This window comes from Apteryx mantelli, chromosome 13 (genome assembly GCF_036417845.1).
Source record: "Apteryx mantelli isolate bAptMan1 chromosome 13, bAptMan1.hap1, whole genome shotgun sequence".
NCBI classification, from domain to species: domain Eukaryota; kingdom Metazoa; phylum Chordata; class Aves; order Apterygiformes; family Apterygidae; genus Apteryx; species Apteryx mantelli.
This window is the reverse complement of record NC_089990.1, coordinates 16,072,167-16,098,312: the sequence shown is the minus strand read 5'-3', so window position 1 is coordinate 16,098,312 and position 26,146 is coordinate 16,072,167. Positions and strand designations below refer to the sequence as shown.

Below are 26,146 nucleotides of genomic sequence, written 5' to 3'. Positions count from 1 at the left end.
ATCTCCAGAAAGCCAAGCATCTTTCCTCTCTTACTCTCAGTGACTAAACTAATGACTTTGTTGCCCAATACACAGTACCAGAGTCTTGCTGTGGACAGTATGGCCAATGCAATACCTCCTGTTCTCGGCAGCTTCTCAACCCCACTGAGATGCACAATAATATCCCACTGATTTTATTCATTCAAAATGATACTTGCTTGTTACCATCTCCAGGGATAGCACGTCTAATTTTCATGATGGCCCCAAGAGATAGGAAGTATGCATTGAACTCTTAAATACAACATAACATTCTGACAGTGTAACAGTATAGTATAAACAAAGGCACAATAAGTAATAAAAAGCTAATTCTTTAAAAAGTTACTAATACCAACATATAATTTCATTTCTTCAATTTAAAAAACATTGGCAATGTTTCTCCAAGTAAATAAGCAACTGCGTTTTGAAACTATTCACTGCTGGCACTTGTTTAAGGGAATCTGGTAATTTGTTCCATCCATCCTGAGCTTCACAAGCAAAAAAGCATGTCTTGAATCGCCTGTTTTCTTCCCTAAAACTTAGGGTTCACACCAAGAGGACAGCAGAACTATAATTTACAGTTACAAAACAAGATTGCACCTACCCTGAGGCACTCCACTGTGCACATTTATACAATACATTACACCATCTCCTTTACATTGCCAGATGCAATCAATCCATGCTTTTTTCATAAAAGTACTACAATGAGTTATGTAGTCACATGACAAGACCTTATCCATATAATCTATTATAAAATGCATTTAATTTCTGGAGCTCTTATGCTAATGTAGTGAAAAAATAACATCTCCAAATTAAGTGTCAGGCAAAGCTAAATAACTAAACTACAAAACATCTCATTCTGTAGAATTAGCGCAGAAATGTTTTAAGTTCTACACTGTGCACTAAGTTCTAGACTCATCTAGCCAGTTTATAACCAACATCCTGACAACATTATGAAGCTGAGTCTAAAAATCTCCAAGGATTTGGAAGCATCAACTTGTGCCAGAAGACACCAGCTTTAGTCTTAAAACAGGAGCATCAATTGTCTGAAAGAGCATATAGGGGGAAATTAAGAAACCAGGCTAGGCAACTCATTTGAGTTTAAAGTCAAATTCTTTTGCATAAGCTATGATTTGATTTCATTAAAATTGGACTTGAAGTTGTTACTCATCAAATACAAAGAAATGAAGCTACCACACACTGCTGTACAATACACATTGAAATCTTGTATAAAAGCTGCTTTTTGCCTCCAAAACCAAGTTGCTGCCAGATCTCTCTTATTCTGCTTACCACACAAGCAGTATTGCAACATGGGTTTTCCTGAGTGAGCATGCCAGGGCAGCATTTCTTTTCAATGCCGAGTGCTTCCCTTCTATATGTCTCATCAACACCTCAACTGGAATGCCATTAAAGCAGCAGTCTGAGGCTCATGTGCGGATGGAAACCCAGAAAAGCTCAAGCCTGTCCTCACAGAAGCTATCTTTTTTACCAGTTCCTTTTCTTCATCATCTGTTGTTCTCCCTACCAGCCCACCATGTGTCCCAGACTTGCTTCTCCCACACTGAAGGAAAAATGCAGTCTCCACCATGAATTCTCTAGGGGAAAGACTGTCTCATTTTTTGCCTTATGCAATGTTCAGGACAGCGGTGGAATGTCACAGTGAATATTGATTGCATAATCCTGGGTGAACAATATAGCCAGCTTGATTAGCACTCAGCAAGCCCTGGATGGCCAGAAAACTCCTGCAACTGAAGCCTAATCATTGGATCACCTAATCTGGGACTCTGCTTTTTGTCAATGTCAAATGTGCACTGGTGTGTTTGCCAAAGATCAACCTAGGGTTCTGGCCCTGTAACAGAGATGCAGAGTCCTTGCTGTGTCTCAGACTCAACCCTTTAGCTCTCTTCTTTTACTGGAAGACCTAAGCAGCCACCTGAAGCCCTACCATGTGACTTGGCGTTCGTAATATTAATTCTAGCCTTTGAAAAAGAAGAAACATTTCAGTCTGGATTTCCTTTTCCTCACTTGTGCCATGAAGCAGGTCTGTTTCTGTGTCTGCCTATTGCTGTGTACTGTAACTCATGCCAACTTTATCCTTTGATCCACTCCTGCTAAACCAACAGGTGTAGAAAAAATGGATGTGTGCTACAGAAAATGTTTTGATGCAGCAAATACTTTTTTTGGCATGTCAGCCTTACCCAAATAAGCCAGCTTAAAGAGTAAAGAAAACCAAAGCCAAAGCAAGCTGAGGTCTTTTTTTGATCTCCCTTAAGGTATGGAGGTTCCACAGCATTTCTGCTAGACAGATTCCCAGTCACGTGCATGCATTTGATTCTGCATTTCCCAGCTCATTCTTTCTTACAAAGCTAATGAGTCTGAGGTTGGAAACATTACACACTCAGAACAACTGCTAAGATATGTGACAGCTGAGGGTGCTTGGTCCCACACAAGCAGTACTAACGTTTCAGATCAGCACGTTTGGACCATGCATCAGGTGTATATATCTTCCTGCAGGATTCCTTTCCATGATTAGGTTTTCCATAACCATCTGACAACAAACGACATTGAAAGAAACCAACTCATAATAATAGGGCTGAAAGCAACAGAGGCCTTAGCCACCCTTTGCCCAAACACTACATGTTGTTCTTTTTCCCCAGAAAACCAATGAATAGGGTACAAAAGCCACAGCAGTAAAATGCAGGAAGTCTGGTGCTCCAGCACTTGGAAATGATGCATCTACATTACTAGACAATGACATGTATTGTCTTTGTTGCCTCTAGATGGCCAAAAAGGAATAGCAAACTGCTCATGAGCAATAGTTTATCAGGGGTCATATGGGCAATCTGGATCGCAGTTGGAGCAAGCCCAAGAAAAGACCACCCCGTAGAAGCATGGTTGCTAGTTAGCTCTAAGCAGTTAGTGCTGTTCGTAACTCCAGCAAGTGTCAAACAGTGACAATTACCAGTTATCGTACAAAGTGGAACTGGAATAAACCTGCCAAAGAGGTTTTTTTTCAGTACAGCATGCAATTTATTATCATGTCCGAGCAATTACCAAAAGGAGCTGTTGATCTCACTTTGCCAGAGAGATACAAAGGCTAGACGCAGTAACATGGCATTCTTTTTGAAGGATAACTTGTGTTATAAGTGAAAGACACTATAAAATGACAACGCTGCTGCAAAAGGAGACAGAATGATACATTTAGTGAAATTCCCAGTCTAAGCCTTTTCAAAGAATACAGGCAGTGTAACATTCCTAAGGGTTGCTGCATCCTTTCAAACATGATAGCTTGCTTGTAGTTTACACTTATCATATTAAGAAAAATGGTAATGAGGAGATCATGACAACTTCTTTTAAAAGTAACAATGACTCAATTGCCAAGGAAAAAAAGAAGAATGATAACTATTTTCATGGAAAGAAGCCTCCAGTGAACACTTCACTCTCGAAGCTGTGTTCTCTTGTTTTTTTCTGAACTCAGGAACAAGGGGCTGCTCTTCAAAAAAATCTCAGCACCAGTTTGTATTTGACTGGTACAACACTCCTTTTTCAGATAAACTAGCAGCTCAGACCTTTTACTGAATAGATTAGGGACTCCAGAGGTTAGAAATGATAAAAAAATGGAATAAGTGGGAAGGGATTAATTGGCTTGATTCAAAAAAATTATCACTACTGGGAATGTTCTGCTACAAACAAAAAACCCACTTTTTTTCCTGAGGTTCAGAAGAATATTTTTATGCATTGTTGTACCTTGGGGTGTGTGATGCAAACAACATATACTGTAATAGGAAATACTCATGTGGCAAGGAAACTCACAGACTACGAAGCCTTAAGGGGCCTTTGTAACACTCAGTGCTTGTATAATAAATTCCATCAAAAGTTCTCAAGGCAGTCCTCATGGGAGATCCATACTCCCATTTTCCAACTTGGCTCCAGAGAGGTGAAATTTCATCCACGACTTAAATCACCCACTAGGCCAACAGCAGATACAATGAACACTACTCCGGCCTTTTTTTCCCATTAGCAACCCATGCAAGCCTCCCTAGTCAGGGTATGTGCATATTGTCCTTATTTTGCCCTGTGAAGGGCTAGAAGGTATGAATGATTTCTATCTCCCTAGGGAAAAAAGGTATTTACTTAGGTATTGCACAGACCTTTTGGAACAGAGGAAAACTTTACAGAGGAGTTGTAAATTACAGAAAACAGAGGTTTTGAGTGACACCCACAGCGGTGCCCTAGCCCTGCAAGCATGGGTAGGCACTACCATAACACTTGCAGGAGGTAGAATATACAGCGCATGCAGAACACTGAACAAACATAAATCCAGGCACTTAGATCTGAACTCCAGATTCATGTTTGTAATCAGTTTTTATCTCTTGCCACTGAACAATGGTCAACAAACACCTTAACGCCTTGAACTAATAAAACCATCTTCCTTTCTAATGCTACAGCCTGACATTTCCTTCAGCTGACTTCTGCAAGGCTGTGTGCCTGGATGACTGCTTTTAAATCACAAAGAAATGTGAGAAATTCCTTGGCAAAAAAAAAATAAAAAAAAAATCTGGACAGATTCACCAGCTATCCAAAGAAATTGCTACGCAGCTGACATAAATCAGTATGGCAGGATCTACAGGCTAATTAAACAAATGTGACAATTCTAAAGTGACAATTTGAAAATGCTCAGAAGTGCCTCCCATCTACAGAATGTGCATTCTTCTCAAATGCATATTAAAACTGTATTAAGAAATTGAAAGGAACTTACATATTCAATAAAAAAACACAATTATAAGCACAATTTGAAATATATGGCTAAAATAGATTAGAAGTTCATAAGGTTTCTCAGAACATTAAATTCAATGGCACACTGTCTTTAAAGAAATGTTAGAAATCCTCTATAGAAATGGATAAGCCACAGTATGCAGTATAATTTTAAATATCTGATTGAGTCTTGCTTTTGCACACTTACAACACCAATAATTCCAGCTAAGGACCTGAGTGCATTTTGCTAGCAACTAATTTAACCCTGCGGTGCAATGATAATATGAGTAGGTTCTGTTTCCCCATTTCATAGACGGAGACACTGTGGAGTGAAGGGGCATCTCGTGGTTATGTAGGAAGTTTAAAGGTAGGATGTTTTATCTGAGCCTATACATTCGAACATTTATTGAGAGGAGATTCAAAGAGATGGGAAGACAGACCATATTAGTGTTTGACTGGCAGGAATGAAGTGGTGCATCCTGCAGACTTTGCCAGCTGAAACAATCTTAATGGGTAAGCAGAAGGAAGACACCTTCAAAAGGGGCTTTAATGACTATGCTGTACGAAAGTCTTAAAGCCTACAGCTTAACAGCAAGAAGCAAAGATGTGAGATGCTCCCCCAAAAAAGACGGTTTCTAGAACAGTTTTAAGGCAGGTGACGCCTCAAAGACTGTGTTCCCATGTTAGACTACTTCTGCCAGCCGCATGGAGGCTGGTGAGGCCAATAGCATGTCACCTTCCTCTGAACCTGCTCGTCCAGGGGGTCTCTTGGGAGGAAATACTTCTTGGCTGGTATCTTGGCTGGTGTCTATGTATTCTCAGCTTAAGAAGAAGAGATCAGGAGTGACTCCAGTTAAATTCAGACTGCAGTACATAAAGAAAATGGGAACAAGTATTGTAGATCTTTGCTGTAATAGAATATTTCCATCAATTTCCATCAACAATGAGATTCAAAGCTCTCACTCCAGGTCTGCTCCAGATGTCTTCTCCCCTCTCCTTTCTTGCTTTCTTCACTATCCTTCTTAGAGCACAAGGGCAGTGAGGCATCCAAGATTGCAAAATCTTGAGTATAGTTTTAAAGCAGTGAAATTGAGTTTGTCTCAAGTATGTAGTCCCCTTTTGGTCCTTTTCTTCACTTCTCTAGTTCAGGGTCTTTCCTTTTATGTTTTTTTTTTTTTAATCATCAGTCAAATTTTTTAGGTTTTGCTTGTCATGCCCAGCTGCAACCTCTGAGGAGAACGTCAATGACGAGAGATCCTTAAATGCTTCCTGAAGATTTGTTTAGTCTCATGCTACGGCCCTGCCTTCCCCTGAACACAGCAAGTCTGTCTAGCCTAATCCTGTCTCGGTTTCCCTTGGCTAACCACACATGACCCACTCATACTTCATGGGCCAGCTCCTTCAGCCTGGCTGACTTTTGGGGAGTCTTCCCACAGGGACCACATCTTAGGTAGGAGCTTAGTGATTTAAACCCACAATACTTGCCCTCTGAGCTGAAAAACATGGAGCCCTTACCTTCTGTCTGATACAGAGCTCATAGAAGAGGCTATAGGTTTTGTCATTTCAAACCAGATTTGTTTCTAAAGCATGCACTCATTTCGGAAAGCCTAACTTGATTTTAATATGTTTTCAATGTCTTTTTTCTGTGCCTAAAGCAATTTGTTATGCAGAGTACACATTATTAATCTACTTAAATGAAAGGTAACATTGCTAGCAGTTTAAACACTCAATGCCCATATTTAACAATGTTTCATTTTGACAGGACAAGATGAAATAACAGAAATGATTAATCTGAGACCAGAGGAATATTCTACCACCTATATTTCAAAATACGACGACCTTTTTTTGGCTAATATTTTGGCAGTAAGATACAGAAGTGGAGCATACTAGCTTCAGGTGGCTCTTTGGTTGACAGCACGGGATGCGGTGTCAGCAGTTGCTGTTATCGGTCATGTTGGATTTGGGAGCAATACTTCAAGGCGGGCACAGGGCAGGTTCAGAAGTCCCTCATCATGTTTTAATACAACATCAGCTCATACAGCCCTTGAGGTCCTTGAAGGACATGGTACATCTAGAACCAAAGACTGTAATGGTGCAGAAGTGTTTAAAATTTGTCATTGAGTTCAGCAGTTTGGTCCATTTCTGTCCAGGGAAGTATACAAAAAGTCGAAGGTCATCTGAAATCTGAGATTCCTCAGGTCTGTTTTCTCTCTCACTTTCACTTGAAGATAAGGGAGGTACTCCTTATTTACAATGACAAAAAGGGACGGGAAGTCAGGTCCCATGGGTCTGCAAATCTGGAGTAGAAATCTTATGGCTATGCAGTTTTATGATATTCTTTAGATTTCCACTCAACTACAAAACTCCATCAATTGTTTTTTCCACTTTTTTTTTGTCTCTTTCATGCCCAGTTATTTCTGGAGCTAGGAAAGTTAGGAGTATTTGGAAAAGAAGTATATGAAGTGATCCAAACTTCTAAGTGCCACAAAGAGGTGCAGCTTAAGATCACTTTAAAGATTTTAAAACTGGCCTTTTAACTTTTTTTTTTTTAACATTCTCTGTTATAACAGAGTATACTGAATCAGGAGGGAGGAGGCAGAGCATGTAACTTGTTGCAGTCCATATTAGATTGTTTTGGAGTTGATTGTAAGTGAGGGAGCAAAACTGAAAGTTCTTGTTTTTGTGCAAAAGAGATGCTGAAGAGCTTGGAAAGCAGAAGAGAATTAACACATTTTCATTTAGTAGAGAGAGATGAGAGTCCTTTCATTCTCTTCAGGAGTGCTAATGTGTATCCAAACTCCAGTGATGATGTCAGTTCACTTTACAGTAATTTTAGTAGTAATACTAAATCTGGCAGTGATAGCAGAATTATATAATACTACTGAAATCGGCAACATTTCAATTTGGCACTACAGAAACATATGTTAAAATTTTATGTTGAGGGAGATAAGAAAACAGAACTGAATAGTGAGTTGGAAATAGGTGCACTGCAATCTCCTCCGCTCTTTTCCCGAATACCTTTTGTAATCTTTTTTTATTGTTACAGTGTAGACAAGCTGCGATAGACCCATATAATAATCAGATTTTACATTTCAAAGTTCTTCACTAAATAATTTGTTTAATATTGTTACAAAAATAAAACCTTTTTTTGACAAATGTGCCTGCAGGCTGGAATCAGACCTTGCTTGTCTGTCCTCACAAAGGTCTAATCTTTTGCTGCCTTACATCTTGAAGAGGCATTTATCCCTATATCAGGCAGGTGCAAAACACCACCTTTCGAACACAGAAACGCTGCACACCCACATGCATTCGTCAGATCAGACAGCCAACCTTTTCTCCCCATCACCTCCCCAACAGTGTGAAGCCTGTCTTGTGTTGATCTGGCAGCACAAAGCAGATTTATGGTATATATCTACATCACAAGTATACTCCTCACATGCCTAACCTGTGTCGTGTGAGCAATGCAATCGTGGCCCATGAAATCAACCGAAGAAGACAGTACTTGAGCACTCAGGCCCACCTTCTACTCCAACAAAGTTAGCTTTGGGCTTTCTGCATTATGTACCTTCAGGTTAGTACCGACAGCCTTGGGATAATGCTCCCAGGTTCGGCAAAGCACTGGCTCACAGCTGGGTCGCTCATGTACCATCACAAAGGTGAGCCTCTGTGCTGCGGGTCCAGGCACACCCAAGGCTGTCTTCTCCAACTCCCAAAGAGCCTTTTGCTCTTCAGAGCCTATGCCAGGCCATGCTCAAATGACTCCAAATATTGATCCAAACATGCCTGTGTGTACATGGCTGGACAATGCAAAAAATGCTGGGAAAAGGCTTCTTTTGACTTTCCTGAAATTGCTGCCGAATGCTTCTGGTGGCACTAATGTGAGAGTTGAACTGATCATCTACCAAACTAGACAAGAGCTGCTCTTGAAGCACTGCACAGCATTTTCATCTTTCTTGAGTGAAACTACACCTAGAGAGTCCACAGAGTAAAGGACTAGTTGCTGCTCTCAAGTATATACAAAGCAATGCAGAGGCAACTCCTTTTTATTTAATAGCAACAACAGCAACATAAGTGGAGCTGCTGCCAACTTATACCAGCGTGGGAGGAAGAAGAATTCAATGAACTCAGATGAGATCAGCGGTCAGTGGAATTACCCTTGATTTATTCTGATGTGAGAGCAGAAACTGGTTCTGCCTCCATTGAGAAAATCTTGATAAAGAGATGAAAATGCCTGGATATTGCTAAGAAATTAATTGTTTTTATCCATCCAGATCTTCATGTGCATAATCAAGGTCTAAGGAAAAAACCTACAGTTGTAACACATTGCCTGTTTCAAGGCAGGCTATTACCTGTTCACTGCACGCTTGCTTCCACAGGCTGCACGCCAGACAAGGGACAAAGGCCGCTGATACACATTTACACATGGGTTAACTTTTCAATCCATTTTTTCATTTCAATAGAAATAATAAATCACCTTATCCAGCAGAAAGAAGCAGCTTGACACAAAACATACGGTGCTGGGCTATTTTTACAGCACACCTAAGACATATAGGGATTCATTTATTTACTCAGCTATTTAAAAGTGGCTACTCTTACTCATTCTCTGGACAGCTAAATGCCAGGTTGCTAAGTTACTGTTACTTGACATCATCTCCTCCCCAACGTGTTCCCACATTTGACAGGTTCACATGATTTACTAGGCCAGTCAGCTCGTTATTCACTTCTCCAGTGACGTCTGGATAATCATTTTAAATTCACATCATGTCCTCCCCAGCAAACCCCCCAGATTCCACATGAAAATATTTAAACTGCTTGTCAGCTACTAAGTGCATTTGTAACCACACTGGACAGCGTACCTGTATTTTTCAAATTACAATTATAATAATTAGATTTAGCATCGTTCTTCAATACTGGTTTGTATTTTAGAAGAGAAAACAATTACTTAGGGGCAAATAATGGGCTATATCTGCTACAGTCTAATTTTGCTCTGTGAACAGCTCACCTCAGCTATGGATGATACATATTAAATCCATTAGTGCTTTCAATTGTCATGAGAAAGGCAATACTACACATAATTTACCCAGTCAAGGGCATTTTCACCTGCTGATCAATTTACATATTCTCCAGTGTCATTAGATACGAGCTAATCATCAGAAGAATAGAAGACCATACAAATTATAGACTTTGCTCATTTAACTCCAGTCATATTTATACTAATTACAAACTAAATTATATTTAGGATTTGTTTTGCTTCCAGACTAGAAAGCTTTTAATTAATATCATAGGTGTCCGTATAATATCAGAAGTCCATCTAGTTATTTGATGGTTTACTACAGTGAATATACACCTACAGGAATTCTTTTGTTCCTCTAAACAGGGACAGATTTTTAGATAGAAGTGTCTACCCAGCTATTTAGCAACACAGACACCAGAGCTTTATGTATTCAGACCGGAACCTGGCACCAGAAGGATTATGTCTACTCAATTACTTGAACACTTGAGCCAAAGTTTTAACTTAAACTACAATTCCACAAGAAAAGTTATTTAAGTGAAGTTTGTTTTCTTCCCTGTTTAACATTGTACACTTATTGCCTGTTTACCTAAAGGTGGCTGTTTTTTGGCGGTAGTCAAAATGACTGTCTTCAAGAGAATAGCCAGAGACCCCTGAGGAGCCTGAAAGATTTTCCAGGGGAGAAAACCAATGCTAAGGGAGGTCTCTTCCATGCTCTCTATAAGCAGAAAAAGGATCGCTGCTAGTTCACACTCACTGGGTCACACCTACCCCCCAATGCTTGGTCCAGCACAACGGCTTCAAATAATATGCAGTGACAGCAAGGCACACTGATATAAAGCACTGAAATAAGTGGCATGAGTATCAGCTTCAGAATATTGGTTTAAAATGTCAGTTCTTCCTCCCCATCTGCAGTTTGTATCACAACATTTCAATGAATTCATTTTTCAATGACTGCACACACCAAGTGACAACTTAATTTAAATCCATATTAATAAAATGTGAATTACACACACACACACACACACACACACACACACACACTCTGTTGATTGCCTGTCTTCCATTGTAGTCACACTTTCAAAGCTATTATGTTGGCTGTGAGTCACATTTTGGAACAGAAGAAAGCATGCTGAGCATCAATGTTTTCACCTCCATCTTTCTATTTGGGATTAGTAACTCCTAATAAATGCAAATCCTCTGTACTACTTGTACAGCTTGGTCTTAGTTGTAAAACACAGGTTTTATTATTTTATTTATTTTTAACAACATCCTCAGCCATCCTGGTTAAAAAAAACAAAATCAAGAGGAGACTGGTCTGCCATTAACCTTTGGTTGTAGTATCATGAACAGCTCTTGAGGCATTTACACAAGATGACATAAGGGAGCAAATGTTTCAGGAAATCTGAAGGACTGTGAAATTTTGTCTCTAAAGACTCAGGGGTCTGAATAGGCTCAGGACCTTTCCCCTTTCTGGACTGGAAAATTTTGACCATAAGCTCAATTAAACTTTTTTTTTTTTTTAAGAAAAATAAATCGAGATGGAGATTAGGAATTGCAAACCTCTACATTTACAAAACCATTAATCAAGTTCAGCTTGAAAAAAGAGCTCTGTAAAATCAGAGGTCACAGATCTTAGCTTAGGTCCCTCTTACTTGTGAAGTCTAGTGAAAAACAAACTACAAGAGATACTGTGTCTTTCTGAGGGGTGAAACTGAATTAAGTCACTCAATTTCCTGACTTGAAAAAAAAAAAGAGAAACTTAGAGCCATGAGATGCCCTGAAGGGCAGCCCGGGAGCGGGCAGGTGGCGCGCCTGCCTCCTCCTGCCGCTCCAGCAGCACCGGAGGCCTGCAGCTCTTGCCCAGAAATTGCCAATTCTTACAAACTTTTTGCTAAGCAGCTGCAATGATACATGTGGGTGCAACGGTGTTGCTTTGGATTTATTAGCTGCCTCTGTAATAAGTGCATAATACTGCCAGATGTCTTGGGCTGCACTCTCTTTTCTGTCACAATTCCTATTGTGCAAGACAGATTCAGGCAGTAGTGAGCAAAACATGCTCCATTTACTTCAAACTCAAACAGTTGGTCAAAACGCACTCTGTCACACCCCCATCTATCTCCCTTCGGGACCCGAGTGCCTTGCAATCCTTCTTGTGTTTCCCTCTGCAACATCCCTGACAGGTGTAGAAACGTTAATGCCCACCTTTTACGTCGGGAAGCTGGCATCAGAGAGCTAAGCCAACACTCTTCGAGCAGAGGTAAATGGCCCCAAGAAGCCAGAAAGTGTCTGTCCGAGCTGGGAACCTGCCCCAGGTTCTCAAAGCACACGGTGCTGCTTGAAGCCATGGGTCACCTCTTTCACCTGGAGCCACTGTCAGCCTGAATATCCCCCCCAGGACTCCCACAGGCACCCAGGAGATGGATTTCGACCGTTGCCAGGCATCATGGTCTCTCACCTATCTTCTCTCCTTTGCCTGTCGAGTAGAATACGAGACACTGCACGCAGCCAAAACACGTATCCCACCAGCTTGTTCTGCACTGTAAATTTGACACGAACAAAGCCATTGGCAAAACTCAGGTACTTCTCCTTCCCCGCGTGCCTTAGCACCATACAAAGTTGAAAGCCTAAAGCCGTGCCACTGAAGGCCACCGGCTGGGACTGAGGTTCGCGCTCCCCAGCACAGGCGCTCTCCTGTGTGCCAGGGAATGCCTCCTGACGCTTACCAGTTTGCACCCCGGGGCACAGCAAGGGCAGCTCAGGGTGGCTGTGGCACCCTCCGGTGAGAAAGACCTGCCAGGTTGTATCCCATTGTATCCCATTTTCAGGTGCCAGCTGCGTACCCGTGTGCCAGTGCCAAAGCCCAGCCTTCTCCCACCACCCTGAATTTAATGGACCTGCTCACAGGATGAGGCGCTACCTATGGCTGCAGAGTGCCTCTCCCACGAGTCTGCCGTTGACCCAAATTCATTGAAGGCTGTGGGAAGTCCTGCACTGATTTTGGCAGGGATCACACCAAGCCCGGGAAATTCTGCCCGTTTGTTGACTCAAATTACAGACATGAGGTAGGAAACAAGATCACCTCATCTTGATTAGAAAAAAACATTTCTGCTTCCTGTGATTTATACGTACTGCTCCCACATTAAAACTGTCACCTGGATGATTGATCCTTGAAATATGCTACATCACATTTGCTTTTGATGATGTTTACTGAAAACAACTGCTTTACCCAGTTGGCAAATCATTCATCCCAACTATAGTAATGAACCTAATTGAAATACATAAACAGGGGAAGAAGACATTTAAAATGTACCAAGTATTTTGCAGAGCCTTTCAACGTTTTCTTTGTTTTTGCTGCCTTAGTGTCCTTTAGGTAATAACCCTCTTCCCACTTCAAAGGCTGAAACTAAGTTTTATTTATTTCCTTCCCTTCGTTGCTGCTGGGTGCACACACAGACACATACTTGCCCATTATTACAGGTTTGCACATGCATGCTTGCTTGCTGGTTCAACTTACTTCTACAGAAACACTGACAACACATAAGGACTTCAACATCGTCCAAAAAATGATGTGTGTACACAAAACAGGAGCAAGTTTCCACCCAAACAATTGCCCCAAGGATGGCAATGAATACTGCAAAGCCTAATCTGTTTTACGAGCAGTATCTGTCCATCTCTGTTTGAGCAAGTTTGATGCATGAGTGCTGTACATGAAATCAGGTCTGGGTTAGATTGTGCAAAGGTAGGCACGCAGACAAACATTTCCAGTAGCCTTCTACTTGCTGCTAGTGAAAAGGGCATGGCAAACATCAGTTCCCATTGAAGCATCATCCCCACTATCCTGAAAGCAGCAGGTTGGCCGGTAATCTCAGGGAGGCCACTCTGAGAACTGGGAAACTGAAACCATAATGTAGAAAACCCTAAATCCCAGATAGGGGCTGGTGGGGTGCAAACCTACCCCCAGACAAACCTTACTGCCAACGGAGGATGCCAAGGTTGGCCTCTCTAGGGCAAAGCCCTTCCCACAGTTAAAGTAAGACAGATTTACATTTATAAAACTTGTTGCATTTACTCCCATATCTCCCCATTTTTCTTGTTATATGATCTTTTTCTTGTTGCGATTAAGCCATACGAAGTTTGGAATGGCTGTTTTGGCTCTCTGCATTCAGCTACTGGCCAGAGCTCCCAGAAAAAAACCATCTGTAGGTCTTTAACATAACTGTGAATGCAAAGAAACTATAGTTTGGGAAGAAGAAAGAAGGCCAGTCTGCGAGTGGGAGAATTAAGGTGACTCTGCCTCAGGGTAGGAAAGAAATGAGTCTTGAAGAGGCTTACAGAGACTGAGAGGTTAAAAAAGAACAGGAAAGGCTGTAAATCCTGACTGAGATAAGCTGGCAGATGTGGACTATTAGGAGAACTGACCTTATCCATTAAGCAGCATTCTGGGTCTACCAAAACTTGGCTGTGTCTCTTTAATACAGACCCACTGATGTATTATTATTTAACTACAATGTTAAAGACAGCCTTATAAGTCTTCTCCACAAAAGGTGAAACAACAGTACTACAATTATAAAAAAAATACAAAAGCAAAGGGTATTACTCACCCGTAATATTTCTTCCACACAGCTGGAGTCATTGGGAAGGGTAACCTAAGTTTAAAGAATAAAAAGAAATGTTTAGTCAGGCTGTGGATGCAAAGTTCAGTGACTGTAACTACGCAGGTGAAGAGCTAACAAGGAACTGCCTCCATCTGAAGACTGCTGCATCCATGCTTGCTGCCTACAGAATTTTCCAGTTCAGATCAACATAAATCATCAGCAGGACTCATTTTGTCAAAAGTTGTTTTTTTCTTTTGCGCTGCTTTTTGCTAGGAATGGTACTTTTGAAGCAATAAAGTACACTGATTTCCTCACAGTTGAGAACTGGCACTAGAATTGCCTGAAACTTCTATAATTGAAGAAGATCCCACTGTTATTCCTATCGGCAGCCTTCAGAGAGAGCATGCAGTTTGGTTTAACTTACAGCCTGCTGCACCTAAGGACAGAGGTGATAGCAGTTAGGAGAAAGCTGTTATCAACTATCTTATCCTACAGCTTAATAGGCTAACAGCCAAGACAGCTCTTAAAACTTAAACACATACTGTAGTAAAATACTGGTTAGACTATAAGGGTGGTTGCTGATTCTCTTGTCCCTCACTTTGACCTGTTCCAGGTTAAGTAGCCTCTGAAGACTGAACAGCACACACAAATCCATTCTGGGAGGCATGACAGCTATTCCCCCTCTCCTGGGAAAGATGCATTATATCTATGCACGCAAGCACGCATGCATGCGCATATACACACACACACAGACACTGGTGCCCTTAACATCTTCTAATCAAACAATATACTTGTTTAAATGCATTATAGCATTTGCCACAATTTCTCATCCCAAGTATATAAAATAGCACAAAAACTCTAAATACTGTGAACAATTACATAAACAACAGGCAGATTTGACCCATACATACAACTGTTTTTCCATACTTGCAAGTACAGATGACAGGTTCTTGTCATGGGGGTGCAGCAGAAGAGGAAGAGACAATACTCAGGGAGGTGCCTAGAGGAGGTAAGTGCTTGGTACACATAAATATTCAGAGAGATTTTTCCGCCCAATACTTCTACCTTATTGCCCTTGGTAACTACTTGGTAAGGGACATTCATGACTAAATTTAATCCCTGTCTTCCTAATCTGCTATAGAGCCTGACTGAAAGCACTGACCTGCTTTCCTCCTATATTTCAACCAGCACTAAGCTTCAAGAATAAATCCATAAAGCTACAAAAGTCAAAGACCAGAAAGACCTATTAGGTCAAGTTCATTCCCTGCTAATGCACCGCATTTTCCCATATCTTCTAGTATTTTGACTAGTCTCATTCAAAAACTCTAGGGAAATGGGTCTCCAACCCCTCCCCTTAATAAAATTTGGAGTAGTGTTTTAGTTTATTTGGCTTTTTTTATGATAATTAGCTTAAATTTTGCTTTTAGTGTCACCTCAGCCTCTGTTTCTAGAGCTCTTCCCAGTACTCTAAGTAATTCATTACTTTCCTTCATACTTACACAGACATGTAGCGTTATACTCCACTTTTTTCCTCTCCTATGCTGCATGTTCAACTTTCACTTTCTTTCCTGATAAACAAGATTTTCCATCCTTTTAGCATATTTCAGCATTGTTCTCTGAATTCCCCCAAATTCATCAATATCTTGGTAAAGATATTGATACTTGAGTTGGTACTCGAGTGAATATGACTACACGGGAGGAATATTAGTGACTTTATGTACTTTAGTAACTACAGGTTATCATTTTCCATGATTTCACTTAAGAAAAACTAATCAACCAAAAAAAAGAGCTTTAAATTTGTTCCCATTTTCTACTCAACTCAAATGCTACCTAGCAAACCTAGGCTGAAAATTTCCAATGGACAGTTACCATTTACTGCAATAGGCATTGATTCCACCTTCATATCACATTACTTGCTTTTCCAATGCTTCATTGCCCTTACGACATCCTCCTACTTTTCACTGCAGTCACTTTTTCCTCTAAACCTCTAAGTTCTTTGCTTATCTGTGTTTTTCACACCTCATAAGCAACTTCTCAGTCAGAGAGGAATCCAGTTAACCTATACCCACCACCCTTCAGATCAGCAAAAACAGTATTACTGCAATGTGCTGGTTAATAGTGGGAATATATGTCTCTAAAACACTCTTGAATTTTTTCATGGAAAAGTTAGTTATGTTGGCATAAGAGAAAACAAAACAAATATCCCCCCCCCAATAACTCTGCAGTTACAACCACAAAGTTACCACCAACTACAAAAACTCCTACACAGTAACAAGAGCAGCTCAAACTCCAGCTGAGCTGGTCGGACTAGGAGGATTTGGCGCAGTGGAGGTGCAGAGCCCTCCCTTCATTTAGCCATTGCACATGCCATTTCTGATGGTTGGCCGTGGCGCTGCATGTATTCCTTCGTCTAGAAATGTCCTAAATGTGCCCTGGACTATTAACACAGGGCAAAGCACGTTCTTACTTGTTTCTCAGGGCTCTCCCAATTCACAGCCCTGTTTAAGTTTATATTACTGTAGAACTAATGATGATAATAATAATAAACATGCCATTTTACTTTAATAAAGCCTGCTATATATTATGCAATCACAACCAGCTTCTGCTGGCAGCACTTGCTAATAACTTTAAATGCTCATGCATCAATTTAATTGTGTTAATGGCAAAGAAGATTTTAATGGCTTGACAGAACTTTTGTTCCCTTTGGCATTGCTTTGTTTTGAATCACTGGTATTAAAGTAATGCAAGATGTCAAAGTGCTGTGATTGTCATATAGGGAGATCCAAGTAGGAGCTGGCACAAAGCGGAAAACATTTAGATTAATGCAAACATTAAAAGAATAATTATTACAACACAGCTATCAGAGAAAAGATCAATGTAAGAGTCTTTCAGTACATTACTATTAATGGATTTCTAAAGAAATGAGACCATTTTTCTAAATTCATGCTATAGCTGCACATTCTAAGGGACTTGAAAAGCACAGCTCTATTAGAGACTTAGTCTATCCTGGAAAAAAAAAAGAAAGAAAAAACAACCTCCCAACCTTTCAAAGCGTGAATCAAAAACTGCAAGTTAATTGTCCATAAACACTTGCATTCAGCTAACAAGTGCAAGCAGGCCTACATGGCACACCATGGGATCCAAGCGCAGATTCATCAGGGCAGAGTGAAACACAGGCAACGCAATATTCATTACCTACCTAAGTACTAGTGCTAGAACAAATTGTTATTAGAATTGCCATTAATAAAATGCCACATTTCTCCAGTAGTTTAATCAAGATTGGACATCCCATACTACTACTTCCCTAATCTAATAAAATTCAAGTAGTTGAGGTACTGTTATGTGATTCTCTACCCCCTCTCTTTTTTCAGCTTTCCTCAGTAATCAGATTCTAAAAAGGAGGATAAGAGCTTTCATTTGTACACACTTTCGGTGCCTTTCTTCCTTTGTGAACAACATGTTCAGACTCAGCAGAAAGGACAGACTCCAGGATTTTCGTTTCTGTAAGACCGAGTATTTGCAGCTTACATCATGAGCTCTTCTCTTATTCTGCAGTGTATTCATGAAGTTCGGACTGAAGAACAGTTATATTACATAAGCTGCAGACATAAGTCCTGAGGTAATGTAACTTCAATCAAAACAAAAAGATTTTACAACAGTTACATGGTACACTAAACTTATCTTCCTTTAAACTTATTTCATTTTAATCTGGCAAAACTCTTTTGCATCAAAAAGGTTCATGTTTACTTTTAAATACTGCTTCCAGGCAAGGAAAAAAAAAAAAGGTCAGATAGATAGTCAAAATATTCCACCTAAAAAAAGCTAGTATTAGAAGGCTGTCTTCACATTTCAGTCTCACAAGAGAAGGAATAGAACTTAAATGATGTGGAACCAAAGGTTTAATGTATGGCTTGGATGGCTCAGTGTTAAACTTTAAAGAGAGGAAAGGAGGGTAGAAATATAAGAATGAGGGAATACTAACTTTACTGTTACACAGATCAAATGACATTGGGTGAATGGTTACAATATCTGATGAGTCGTGTTGCTCTAACCTTCCATTTTTTCATTCAACACTTCCTTGACCACTCTTACCTCCCACACAATTTATAAACTGCATGAGATCAGATTTTGTTTTCGTAGCACAACAATATCATCTAAAGTCCCCTTTCCCTGTAATTTACATCAGACAGTGGGCATTCCTCTGAAACGCTAACAACAAAATCTTCCAACAGACCTATCAGAATAGTCCTGAGAATTCAAATGTTGGGAAGCAGAAGGCAGCAATGAATAATCTCTTTGCCAAGAACTGACCGACTATATTTTCATCTGGATAAACTATTCGTGAACAACCCCTCTGGCTTTACTGATGCACAACTGGCATTCAACAAGTATCTTCTTTTTCCCATCTTTGTCTTATTGGAAAGACAAATACAGCATGTTAAATGATTATAGGGACCCACTTTCATCTTGCATATGAGCCCCTAAGTGCTTATACATCAACAACTCAGCTTTCATTGTCATATCCTTTATCAAGGAACCCAATTTGACTCTGGGGAGATGAAGCTCATACTACTGTTTACTCCTTTGAGCACAAATTGATTTTTCACTTGCTAGCATGAAAAGATTCTGTGCACGAGCCTTGATTGATCATTTCCAGTGTACACCACACAGTGATAAGAGGAAAACACTTAGAAAACCAGAAGCAGCAAAAACAGGACTGTCAGCAGAAGCCTAGTCCTATGAACGCCTCCAGCTCCTGTCAGGCTTCCCATCAACGGAGGGTACTTCTTTTTTGATTAATGCAGGTGAGAAATGGGTTAGGCAATACTAAGAATAGCAGGGTTTCCAGATACGGTGGAAAAGTGAGGCTTCCCTCATAAGTCTTAGACTCATAAGAATATTGTGACTGGCCATACTAGATCAGACCAAAGGTCCACCAAGGCTGGTATCCTGTCTTGTAGTGACCAAGAGCAGCTGCTCAGGGAAGACCATAAGAACTGAGCATATACAGAATCCTCTAAGACACTCCAATAGAGTGATGTCCACCCAGCTTCAGCCAGGCTATAGTTCACAAAATAGTCTTAGCTAGTGGTGGCTGCATATGGATCGTTGTGTTTAACAGCCACTTATGGGGCTATCATCCACAACTCTTTCTAGTGCCTTTCTGAATGCCTTTAATGCAAGCATCCTGCTGCAGAGTTCCTCAATGCGAGTTTAATGTGCAGGTGACCCACACTCACCCTACTGCCAACGGAATGGACAGATTTGTTAAAACAGCGTTAGCTAAAATACATGGCTATTTAGTGCAGCTAGATGTTACAAACATAAAAATAGAGCAGTAAATGTAGGGATTAAACCAGGTAAGAAACACATTTCTGAGGTCGTGTCTTAATATTATCATAGCATTTGTGATTAACCCCTTTCTATTTCATTCAGGAATGTCACAAAGTTCAAACAAGGCAAGTGTAAAGTCCTGTCCCTGGGATGGAATAACCCAGTACAGCAGTGCAGTCTGGGGGCTGACTGTCTAGAAAGCTGCTTTGCAGATAAGGACCTGGGGGTCCTGGTGGACAACAGGTTGAACAGGAGTCAGCAGTGTGCCCTGGCATAAAGAAGGCCAACTGCATGCTGGGCTGCAACAGCAGGAAGGTAGCTAGCACGGTTAAAGGATGTGATCCTTGCTCTCTATTCAGTACTCCCTTGGGAGTACTCTGTTTGGTTTTGGGCTCCCCAGCACGAGAAAGACAGTGGCATACTGGAGCAAGGTCCAGCTGAGGGCTACCACCGTGGTCAGGGGGTTGGAGCATATGGCACACGAGGAGAGGCTGAGACAGCTGGGCCTGTTCAGCCCAGAGAAGAGAAGACAGAAAGGAGATCTGCTGTCCTCAACCATGTAATGGTGGGGTGCAAAGGAGACAGAGTCAGACTGTTCCCACAGATTCACAGGGATGGGATGAGAGGCAACAGACACAGGAAATTCCAACTCAACAGAAGGAAACAATTTTCTATCATGAGTGTGGTCAGACACTGGACCAGGGACACTAAGAGGTGGGGGAATTTCCATCCTTGGAGATGTTCTCAGTTCAACTGGGCAAGGCCCTGAGCAAATTGCAATATTGGGCCTACTTTGAGCGAAAGGTTGGACTAGATGACCTTTGAATGTCCTTCCAACCTAGAGGAATCTGTAATTCCATTTTTGCAATATTCTCACTATCAACCTAAGAAGTTTCAATACTTCACCTGCCTTTGAATGGTGTCTATACCCATGCCTTTCAGACACCAGCTTTCCTTTGATCTCCATCAGTATTTCCTTGCAAGCTCACAGTTCATTTTCTCTCTTCAGTCACTCCATATACCTCTTCCAGACTCACCCCTTCCTAGATAGCAGCCTGCCCCTCAGTTGGTATTCAGGCTCTACATTTCCCCTCTGGAGGAGGGCTGCCACCCATTTACTGGGAGTGAATTTCATGCCACTACACAGAGCCTAGTTTTCTAATCTCTGTGGGTTGTTTTACAATTCATGCTTTTGTCTCTTTCCTATCTTGCTAACATTTTGTCCCAAAAGGGTCATTCCTATTAAAGACACCTGAAATAGATGTCAAGCTAATCTCACTAGCTGGGAGTATCCTGGCTCTTCCTTACTAACTTCAGTGCAAATGGGTAAGAATAGGGGCAGCAAAAGAGCAAGGAATGAATATTGTAGCCTAAGTGGTATTTCTTCTGGTGTATTTGATATTCATGAGGTTATTACCAACATACATTAGGACTGTGTTTGGGCCATGGAGGAATCTGAATGAAGTCAAACATGGTGGTGGCATTCAAAAAAATCCAAATGAAATTGTTCCTTTGGTATCCAAACACATATATGTGTTTTTCACAGGGTTATTAACTCTCAAGGGAGCCATTTACGGGTCACAAATAATGTATATTCACTGTTTTCTTATAGTGCCTCCACCATCTTGGAACCAAAATTCCATGAGAAGACTACATTTCACATTATTTCAACCCCCAAAATATCTCCAGGGGCTTATTAAAAAGTCTGTGAAAATATATACTGTAGATAGATATATATAAATTAGGAAAGAAAGAAAAACTATCGCCTAAAACAAAATGCAGACAGCTGTTCCTCTGTTCCCCCTTAAGACAAACACTAGACTATGAAGAGGTTTTGCCAAATACACGTTTACTGGAGAACCTGAAAACAGCAAAAGGTTTTAAGGAGTGGACCAAGTTACTTAATCTATTAAACTAAGACAGCCTGGCCTGCAGTCAGTGCTGCTCTTGCAGGGTTACTTGGGGAAGTGTATGCCTCTTCCCTTGAGTAACACATACCAGCTAGGAGAACAGCTTACTGGCATGATCCAAAACCTGACCGAATCAGACTCGCACTGACTTCGGTGAACTTCCAAAAAGGTCTCTAGTTCAGAAGCCAAATGAATAGGTTTAGTTTCACACAGTAGCCAGCTACTCTAATAAATTCCTCTCCAGTCACCTGCGAGACACTCAAAATGGTGTGCTGACACTGTGTTGGGGCGCTCAGGTAGGCGCTAGTGCACAGTTCGGGAGGGATTACAGCCTGACTTCCCTCCAATGAACTCTGCTTACAGTGACCTCCCAGTGAGAAAAATCCCAACAGCAAGGCAATGTGTTTTTAACTGGTATTTTGTTCTGCTACAGCAACTCATACCAGGCTGACCTGGATGTGACAATTATATTTTTCTTGTTCTGCCCAGTGCATGCTGAATTTAGCCCTTTTTTTTCCTTCTTTGATGTTTTCTTTTAACAATACCATTTCAATGTTGATCAGCATGAAACAGTCTCCATGAAAGCACAATATGCTGATGTTCAATTTAAACTCAATGGTTCTCCATTATTTTCATGCAGCAAATTGCCAAACTCTATTAGAGAGAGAAGTCTGATAAAGTGATCTCTCACTTTAAGGTCTCCTGGGAGTTTTTTAATGCAGGTAAGGCTGCACATTTTACTTATGGAATATTCTGAATGTAGTATTTTAGAAGCTCACCACGATGATAATACCAGAGTGATGTCAGTATTCAGCCAGGCTCCAACGAAAGCAGCATTTGCAGTATTAATTTTTGTTCCAAACATTGACTTGCTTGCATAAAAGCTGTTACATCCCATTTAATATCGACAAAGACCGAGCAGATTTGGAACTCAGTATTTTCTTCTTCTCTTTCTTTCTATCTGTCTATCTGTGTACCTGTATCTCTTCCCCCAGTGATCACAGGTACTTATTTACTTATGTAAAGTAAGTACATTTACTTATGTGCCTCGGTATTTTCACCTTGTTCTGGAAGAAGATTACCTTATGTCTTTCCATTAAATTGCTGATAAAAGGCACACTGACCTAAAATGCCACTGCGCACTTGTCCACGTTAAACATCAAAGCCTGACTAACAGATTGTGCAACCCTCTGGTGCTGTGAGATATACGGTGTGGCAGAAAAAAAGATCAAGTGGCTATTTCTTCTGTTACTTTCACCGGTGCGAATGAAATCTAACTCCTCTGAAGATGATGCAGCAGTGTAAGTATAAAATGAATGTGAAGTGAATTTGCCTTCCAAGTTTATTTGCTCTCAGTTATAGTAATGTAAATCAGAAGCCATATTTATTCCTGGTGTAACTCTTTGAGGAGAACCTCTTGGAAATCCTTCAAAATCCCTTTACCATACAGACGTAATCATCTAAATTTAATATAACCTGGAATTGGATCTCATTTAAATCTATTTTACATGAATGTAATTTAGTGCCTACTCCCAGTACATACCAGCAAGAGAGGGACCAGAATCAGGTTGTGATTTGTTGCCTGAGTTGTGTAAGTTCCTGCTAAAATAGTAGCAAAGTTGTCAGGTCAAATTGTGCCCTTCATGACACTGCTAAACCTCCACTGATGGCAGGGAAGCGGCATCAGTGTAACCTGAAGCATTATTTGACCTCATGAATTCAGATTGTAACATTTTTTTTGAACTTTTAAAGAAGAATGTTTTTAAGCATTTGTTTACATTTGACAATATCTTTAATGTACCTGCAAAAATACAGTGGCTGGTGGTGTTGGTTATTTAACTTTTTTTTTTTGAGCAGGTATGAATATCCTCACAAACAAATGTACTCCTCAGTTTAATTTGACAGGAGTTTGCACAGCTGCAAGGCCAATGCTGGGACCCAAATTAATTGCTCAAAGCTGGTTTGCAAATTAGTCATTTTCATATGTCGCTCTGCTAGAGTTAGCAACTTGCAAATTGCAATTTTAGATTGTCTCTTCAAAATAGAAGGCCAGAATTCAAAGAGAAAGGACATGGACCTATCCAGGGAGGAAAAAAACCCCCTGTATATTGAAATATATTAAAGTTTAAATACCAGCACTACTTGTTAGCATAGTTATTCTGCACAAATACATTTTTACATAAACTTTAAACAAATAAATAAAATTCCTCCAAGAAATAAAAGCCATTTTCCTCCTACTAATAATCACAAAATAGTGAGATGAATGATTATGTCTTTATTGGGATCTGATCGAAATTCAGACTACATTAAGAGCCAGGTCTTATACTCATTAAATAGTAAAGCACATGATTATCCTAACTGCCACCAAATATCACGGTTATCACACAAAAGGGGAAGTAAAATAACACTTTTTGGACAGAACAGAACTTAGAACAAAGAAAATCTGATTTTGAATGGGATCTTTATGGCCTCCCTCTTAGTTACATTTCTAATTAAAACGCTTTGATGTATTAATGTCAAGGGATGCTGCTAAATGTATTCAATGCAGAAGTCGCATACTTTTCCTGAGCTCCCAAAATCTCTTAGATCTGTGTGCACTTATGCTACATGCAGTTAAAGTGCTCACTAAAACGAAAAGATATCTAAGAATAACTCACTTCCATTAGATTTATAAATCACATTAATTAATTCTACATCTCCAGTGGTGTAGAGACCAAACTCTAATGTGAGATCTAATTAAAGAAAAGGGGAAAAAAAATTGGAATTGAAACACAGAAGTAACTGTTTAGCCTCAAATTAATGAGGCGCTATGCTAAGCAAGAATGTCCATAAATCCCTAATGAGGATTTTAAACACATTAAAACTTCCTAATACAAAGTGTTTGCCTTCCTTTTGTCCAATAACAAATAAGCCAATAATTTTCTGCCTCTAAATGACACTATTAACTGTCATGGCATGTTTTATTTGACAAACCCTCCATTCAAATACAGTAAAACCAATTAATTTGCCTGCTGTGAAATGTGTTTCTTGATAGCTTTTATGTGATTTTTCTTCTCAAAGAAATGTAAATAGGAGGTCAATGTAGGTGCCTGATTTCGCTTAAAAATATGCCACAATAACTATAGATTTTCTAGTCAGTTTGCATTTCAAATGAATTGAAAGATAACCTCCATTTTCAGGTCGTCAATCACATAATGGTCTCCTGATAAGTAAACAGTTACAGAGTAATAGTTTTATTACTAGGGAAATGGTCCCATATTTGAGTGGTGATAGTTGCAAAATTACCACTTTGTTCCGTTATAAATAACGGTTCGCAATCAGGGTGCTTAGCCTCTCTGGCTTGGCTCTCAGCGCCGCCGCACCCTCCGCCACCGGCAGAACACACACACGCCGAGGGCCCTGGCACTGAGGAGCTGCTGCTTTTTTCCTTTTTCATCCCATCTGAGTTAAACTCCAGTTCTTTTATGTGCCAGCATGTGTTACTTTTTTTTTTTTTTTTTGGTCAGAAAAATCTATAGAACAAATAAAAGATAATTCTATGGTTTTAAGGTTCCCCTGGGCCTCACTGAATAGATCTCGGTTAGGAGAGAAAAAAGCAAGAGCACGTCAGCCCTGCCCCACCATCGAGGCTCATCTGAATCTTGTCGGCTCTCCTAAGGCTTTGTCACCAGGAAGATCAGCCTGCTAAAAAGCGCACATTTGCCACACAAGAAACAGGCTTGCTCTCCTTCGGCCGGCGCCCCGAGGTGCCCTGGCCGGCGCTGCCAACGGGGGGCAAAGCAGAGGACGAAGGACGACACGTGGCGTCCCCGCTTTACGGGCCTACCCGAACGCCAGCTAATCTTTACCACGTTTGTACAGCTCCATCGGCGCTTGTACTGGATCGTGGCCACATGGAGACTGGGGTTTATTTGCCTTAAGCTGGAAACACAACTTGAAACAACCCACACAACACGCCACATGCACACACCCACAGAAGGAAAAGGAATTAAATAAAACAGAGATGCCTGCCAGTGCTGAAAAGGCCGTGAATGCTCACTTATTTGAACGTCTGCAATAGATTACCAGCCATAACCGGGCAATTTATGCAGCCTACCACGACGGCTGATTTCCAGTTTGCACTATCTTGTATGCGCGTTTCTCATTGCAGCGAGCAAAGAAAACCTGCAGCCTCACTCCGAAGGGAAGTGCCAGGACCTCCTGACACACGAGGAGCCCTCACGAGAAGGGAGGCTGGGGCAACTCAGACAGCCAAAGTGCCCTGCAACTCGATTAGCAAGCGTTCCCGTCACTGAGACACGTTGTCGCAAACCCTTCATTTGTTTCTTTTTCCCCAAAGAAATTCCTGTTACTAGTACTGAAAATTTTTGCCATAGTGACCTTTTTGCAGGGAGGTCTGGGGAAATTATTTACATGTTTATATTAATATCACATAAAATCATATGCATAGGTATGCAAACAAGGAGAAAAATATATTATGCAAATATCCATATCTTGTTCTTTAATCACAACCCTATTTAAGA

General features: G+C 40.6%; 1 protein-coding gene across 2 annotated transcripts in view; it reads right to left on the bottom strand.

The window, feature by feature from the left end:
• The window catches only part of AFF2 (ALF transcription elongation factor 2), a 337,074-nt gene that overhangs the window by 139,327 nt on the left and 171,601 nt on the right, over window positions 1-26,146 (bottom strand). For both annotated transcript variants that reach the window (XM_067304178.1, XM_067304179.1), the window contains exon 4: window positions 14,386-14,430. In XM_067304178.1, coding sequence (XP_067160279.1) covers window positions 14,386-14,430 — 45 coding nt within the window. The remainder of the gene's footprint in view (window positions 1-14,385; window positions 14,431-26,146) is intronic.